This window comes from Panicum virgatum, chromosome 4K (assembly GCF_016808335.1).
Source record: "Panicum virgatum strain AP13 chromosome 4K, P.virgatum_v5, whole genome shotgun sequence".
NCBI lineage: Eukaryota > Viridiplantae > Streptophyta > Magnoliopsida > Poales > Poaceae > Panicum > Panicum virgatum.
In genome coordinates this window covers 34,501,452-34,507,975 of record NC_053139.1, presented here as the reverse complement: position 1 = coordinate 34,507,975, position 6,524 = coordinate 34,501,452, and the positions used below count along the sequence as shown (strand labels likewise).

At 47.5% G+C, this 6,524-nt stretch overlaps 1 protein-coding gene across 1 annotated transcript; it reads left to right on the top strand.

The window, feature by feature from the left end:
- The first annotated feature begins 204 nt into the window (after positions 1 to 204).
- LOC120704858 (deSI-like protein At4g17486) lies at positions 205 to 6,524 on the top strand. Its single transcript, XM_039989394.1, has 4 exons — positions 205 to 566; positions 2,468 to 2,755; positions 3,851 to 3,934; positions 6,199 to 6,524. The coding sequence occupies exons 1-4, from the start codon at positions 419 to 421 to the stop codon at positions 6,312 to 6,314; spliced, it is 636 nt and encodes a 211-aa protein (XP_039845328.1). The 5' UTR covers positions 205 to 418; the 3' UTR covers positions 6,315 to 6,524.

Sequence of the window (6,524 nt, the reverse complement as noted above, 5' to 3'; positions counted from 1 at the left end):
GACCAAAATATAAGACCAGACACAGGCCCCATGAGTTGTGTCCCCACCACTCAATTCTGACACCCCAACGATCCGTCAACGACACCCCACACCCGTCCCACTTCCATCCGGGCCCACGGCTCCCGACCCTACCGTCAAGTGGAACAACCGTGAAACCCTCACCGCACTACCGTGAGAAAAGTAATTCCGGGACGCGCTGTCCGTTCGTCGCCGTGTCGGCTCGTCGTCTCCATCCACACACCTCTCTTCCCTTGCTCCATCTCCGCTCCCTCACGCGCCCCTCGGGATCCCGCCTCGAGGAGCCGCCGCCGGCGGCTGCGCGCGCGGTCGGCCGGTCGGTCGGTCCCGGGTGGGCGAGGCGCGGGGGAGATCTCCGAGGGCGGGGCCGGAAGCGCGCGGGGAGGCTCGTCCGGGGCCGATGGGCGGGGCGGTCTCCGCCGGCGCGGCGGTCGGGGATGCGGCGGGGGCGGCGACGTACCCGGTGACGCTCAACGTGTACGACCTGACGCCGATCAACAACTACCTCCACTGGTGCGGGCTCGGGATCTTCCACTCCGCCGTCGAAGGTGAGCGCCAGGCCCGAAATGGCGATTCATTCCGGAGGGGATTTTTTCGGTTCCGAGAGGAATGGGTCCGTAGGTCATACTGTTCTTTTGAAATCACAATTAGATTCAGCTTTTATCGGAACTCGTGCTTTTATTCCATGAAGAAGCGAGTTTCTCTTAGCGATCAGCAGGATCTTCGAGTCGGTTTTGATAATTGTTTGAATTGATAATGGAGAAAGTCTCTCCATGTTAAGATTCTAATCGAGACATAAGCTAGACGACGTGCTGGAGTTATCGGAATAAGAATGTCGGGGAATCCATCCTGTATGGCATATGATGGTCTTTTGTAAATGGTGTGTAGTCTCAAAATAGAGCTAGAATTGTACATGAAGGCTTAGACTGGACATATCAATTGCTTCTTTGAAGATAGCATGATACGAGATTAATTTTGTTTGTTTCTTGAAGGAGCCCGTTTCACTTAATTATGGAATATCCTTGATAGCACTTTATCACTTCTTTTGAACAAATTTGTTTCTTTGTTCGATTAGTTGTATGGTTATTATATCAACATTCTTTTGAATGTGCGGTGCCATAATCCTTTTAGAGTTAAACTTTGCATATTAGAAAAAATAGATTTCACAAACTGTACTAAGCTATCACGCAGATGAGCTTGTAGCTTAATGGTAGAGCATCGGTAGAGCGTCCAGTAGAGGTGCCACCCACCTAGGGCTCGAATCCTGGGTGCTGCACAATAAAAATTCCCCTCACTGGCGCAGCCAGGGTTCGGGAGGTGGGTCGTGACTCGTGACCAGAAGCCGGTTTGCTTCCTCTTAATGAAATACTGTGGTGGGGGTGGGGGGTTGGGGGCATCTTCCCTCCCCTGTCGCGTTTTTTTTTTCTAAGCTATCACAAAGGGCCCTTTAAAGAATCAAAATTCTATTTGAACGACAGTTGTATTTAATCCTTCCACAAAACCGAACATTTTAGCACTGTCTCTTCACCTTTGTGAGCTGACCAGTGACCTACTGTCAGAGATGAAGGAAATGCTTAAAGGTGTAGTTTTGCGATGAAAGAAATAGTTGAAGGTGTAGTTCTGCAGAACATTATGTAGAAATGCAGTCAGAAAATATAGCTTAAATCTGTTGTTTTCTGATAGTTCTAAACTCTAGTGTGGTCGTTTGAAATTTGCAGAAACTTTTTTTGGTGGTTAGTAGGCCCTAGTGGTTAGCAACTTAGCATGGTAAATAACCCACCTAAACTTTTGTTGTAACCGGACCCTGCTAGGTTGTCAATAGATCCTTATAATCTTGAAAGTGCCCTTTAGGATTCATGATGAATTTGTTGAAACTTCAGGAGTTCAGGTTCCATGACATGCACGTCATTTCATAAGAAAAACACTACCTGCTGACATGCTCCAAGATAATGTTTTCATATAAACTTCGATTTTCAAGTTTCAAGTTCATGAAAATGTTACCACCCTATCAGTGTTACTACCTGTAATCCAATATAAATTTATTCGTGTAGCTAATTTTAGCCCATAAAAAATATTGTTGTTTTGCTTTCTCTATCAACCAACTCAACATTCTTTTAAAAAAGATAGATCAGTAAAAATCTTGGTAAGTTTTGTTCTATTTAATGATTTTGCATATCCAAGGTTGGAGCGCTAAATTTCCAGAGCACTTAATGATCTGTTAGGGATGGGAATTTAGAGTGCCTGATCAATTCTTTTTCTTTTGTTGAGGGATTACTGTGCAAAGTTCCCTGAATATGCATGTATACTGTGATGCTATTGTCATGGTTTTAGGGTGATGATCAAAACTTGATGAACCCTTTCATGCTATGTTTAGAACATTTGGTCCATATGCATTAATTCCATCCAAGTGTCCAAATTGTTTATGTTTATGTTACTTTGTCTTGAACAGTCCATGGATCGGAGTACAGTTTTGGAGCACATGATTACCCATCAAGTGGGGTTTTTGAGGTGGAACCGAAGAACTGCCCAGGGTTCATATACCGATGTACAATTTTCATTGGCCGCACAAGTCTGAGTCCCATGGAATTTCGAGAATTCATTCAGAGGATGGCCTCAGAATATCACGGAGATACTTACCACCTCATTTCGAAGAACTGTAACCACTTCACAGATGATCTTAGCACCAGATTGACAGGAAAATCAATTCCTGGTTGGGTCAATCGACTTGCAAGGCTAGGTAATAAAAAATGTGCTCCTTGTAAATTATCATCTCTGAAAGTTTCCAGTGATTGTATTACTGCTAAGAAGTATATCACATTATCACTTTGTTGTATCAAGTTAGTATCTGGACTTCTAACAATGGGCTTATCCTGACTATAAATCAAGAATTCAAGTTATCAAACTATAGATGGGAGAAGATGATCATACTACACTGTAGAAGATGATGCCCATCTTCTTCTGCAGATGAAGATAGGAATGCTCAATCTGTAGGGAACTGGATGGAGCAGTAGTATCTGATATCATGTAACGATGGGAGTAAGTTGCAGATGAAGATGATGGTAGCAGGTTAGGGATTGTTTTAGCGCTCAGGTAGGGGAGGAAGTTATTAACATGTAGAGAAAGAGTGATGGCTACACAGAGTACAAGGATTATTCAAAGGGCGATGATAAGGCACAGAATTAAGAATTGATTGGCATTACGGAAACAACACTATTGAATAATCAAACTAAAAAATGTTTATTAGAGCTCCTAAATTAGTATGGAATTCTCTGACATTGCTTTTGACCCAACTGATGATATAAGCCACTCTGCAGATACATTAACATGATCAACATGCTATTGAGTCATCGGTATTAACCTTATTTAGTGTATCGCATGTACATTTTCTGAGTCCATTCTGGATTCATATTGTTCAACCATTCACATTGTGCACCTATGCAAGCAGAAAACACAAGTTTCCAATTTTTCGACGGAATACTCTGAAGCACATACAGGATGAGTTGTGATCATTGATAACTACTTATCCTTTGCTCCTACAATACACTGCTTATGAGTCTTGACCAGAATCTAATAATGAATGTTGACCAGGCACCAGGTTTTACCTCATGGGGCATGTGAGGCCCCAGGGGAAAACTTGAAAAAGAACTAACTATAAGCCAGAATATTTGACTCCAATATCTTCCATTCTTTGAATAGTATTTTTTGGTTACAACTAGGATACTGAAAAAATGAAACACATAGCTATATCATGTTGGTTTGTATGAAAACATGTACTTATTTTACATTCTGTCATGCTTATTTTAAACTGGAGGATAATCCAAATTTTTTTCAGGGGCCTTTTGCAATTGCCTTCTACCAGAAAGCATGCGGCTTGAGTCAACTGAAACAAAGAACCTTGCAGACTGTCGTTTCTCAGGTACACATATGTTATGTGCGTGGTGGGGATTGAGAGGGAGAGAGAGCTAGGGCGCTACATTACCCACGGGTACTGTTCACTGCTGGTGGCGGCGGCTAGGGTTGTAGGGCGCTAGAAACACCGGCCGCGGGGCTTCGCCCACGGCCGGCAAGAGAGAAGGGATTTCCTTCTAATCTCTTGCTTGATTAGATTGATACATCTCCACTCCTTATATAGAGAGGTTAACTTGATCTCTAAGCAAGCGACTAATTAACCCTAATGGGCTAAGGCCCAATAGGCCCTTGACTCCTCTAACACTACACCCCACCTGGACATGCAGCTTGTCCTTGAGCTGCAACCAAACGATGATGCTAACGATGACTCCACTAGACGCAAACTGAACACCTAAGAACAAGCCTTTTACATCTTGATTTATTTTAAATAAACTGCGGCTCTTTATTTTTGACTGCTGAAGATATGGCGGACACTCCGCACGTTGGACCTGCACGTATGTAGCCACCTGGATCCCATGGAGACCATCGGAACGAGAGGGGTGCACGGGTACAGCCACCTAGAATTAATCGGGACCGCGACTAGCGGAGACGTCCTCGCGGCGGCCGGTAGTGGAAAGCGGTGGCACCAGACAGTGCGTCACCGCTGGTGACAAAGAGGCCAGCAGAGTTGGAGTTCGCCGACCGCGGAAACAACACCCTGCTCACGCTTGAAGACAGCAGCAGGCCAGCGCGATTGCTGGTGGCCGTCCGACGGGGCGAGGACGCGCTCCCCTTTGCCGAGGTCGACCCGCCATCAAGGCTGCCTCGTGCATCTCCTACAGTCGACGCCAGGCTAGGAGGCCGCGTGCAGCAGCCTGCAGCCGCACCGCCGCCAACACCTGACGGGTAGGCATCTTCCCCGCCGGCTTCGTCGAGATGTTCGCCGGTTGCTCGATCTGCTGCGACTTCTCGCCCTCGGCTTGGATCTGCTAGGTGCCGGTTATGGTGGTCGCGGACGGCTGCTCGCTCGCGAATGAATGTTCCGGCGGAAGGCCGATGGCGGGGAACGCCGATTGCGCACTCGCAAAGGAGAGCGCTGGCGCGCATTGCTGTGTGCCGGCGAATGGAGGCGCCAGCACGCCGAGGACGAGGGCCGCTAGCTGCGCGCTCGCGGATGAGGGTGCCAGCACGAGGTCGATGACTGGAGACGCTGGCTGCGTGCTCACGAAGGGGAGCAGCGCTGCTGGCAACTCGTGGAGGCCGCTGTAGCCAGGCAGTCCGTATGGTAGGAATGGTGGCGCGGAATAGGGAAGAAGGAACTGCGTGGGGTAGACCTTCGGGATGAATGGAACCGATGGCAGAGGCAGCTGCGCCGCCATCCGTGCGGAGAAGTCGTCGATCTGGCGCTGCAGGTCGTAGATTGCCGCCGTCAACTCCGCCCATGCGTTCGTGGGCGATGCAGACTGCTGCGCGGGCAACGGCGGAGTGGTGGTCGTGGCGGTGGTGAAAACTGGCGGTGCGGCGGGTGAACCAGGACCATCCATGGCCGCCGTGGTGGGGAACATGGCTGGTGCAGCAGGGGGCGGGGTGGTGAAGATGGTAGCAGAGGCGGCAGATCAAGGCCTGATCTTTGATACCAGATGTTATGTGCGTGGTGGGGATTGAGAGGGAGAGAGAGCTAGGGCGCTACATTACCCACGGGTACTGTTCACTGCTGGTGGCGGCGGCTAGGGTTGTAGGGCGCTAGAAACACCGGCCGCGGGGCTTCGCCCACGGCCGGCAAGAGAGAAGGGATTTCCTTCTAATCTCTTGCTTGATTAGATTGATACATCTTCTTTCCTTATATAGAGAGGTTAACTTGACCTCTAAGCAAGCGACTAATTAACCCTAATGGGCTAAGTCCCAATAGGCCCTTGACTTCTCTAGATGTTATGTGCGTGGTGGGGATTGAGAGGGAGAGAGAGCTAGGGCGCTACAGTACCACGGGTACTGTTCACTGCTGGTGGCGGCGGCTAGGGTTGTAGGGCGTTAGAAACACCGGCCGCGGGGCTTCGCCCACAGCCGGCAAGAGAGAAGGGATTTCCTTCTAATCTCTACTCCTTATATAGGCCCTTGACTCCTCTAACACATAGATGTTCCTGGCTCCTATTTGGCTATTTGTTACAACTGGTAGTTTATCATGCTGCCATATGACATGTATTTATACTTTACTCTTGTCCATTCTGGTGTCTTCACATCTTAATGTTATCCAGTGACATGTATGTATGTCTTATTGCTTTCCTTGACTTTTAGATGATTCCCACACGACTAGCAATGATAACTTCGATGAAGATGACTTGGAAGACAAACACCTGCTTCCAACGTCTTCTGTTGGTGAAGATGCAATTGTAAAAGAAGTCCACAGATGAATGTCTGCTGGAACCTGCAGTGAGTTCTGTATTCTAAAATGTAATGGGTTTCGTCACTTGATGTGCAGCTTCTCATTCATTATTGTACATTGTAATTTCTGTGTTCTAAAAAAAATGTAATGGGCTCTTTCAGTTCTGTTCTGAAATTTTGAATGCATTCAGTGACCTGTCCATATTCATGATTCAGTTCATTCATTCACCTGCACAACA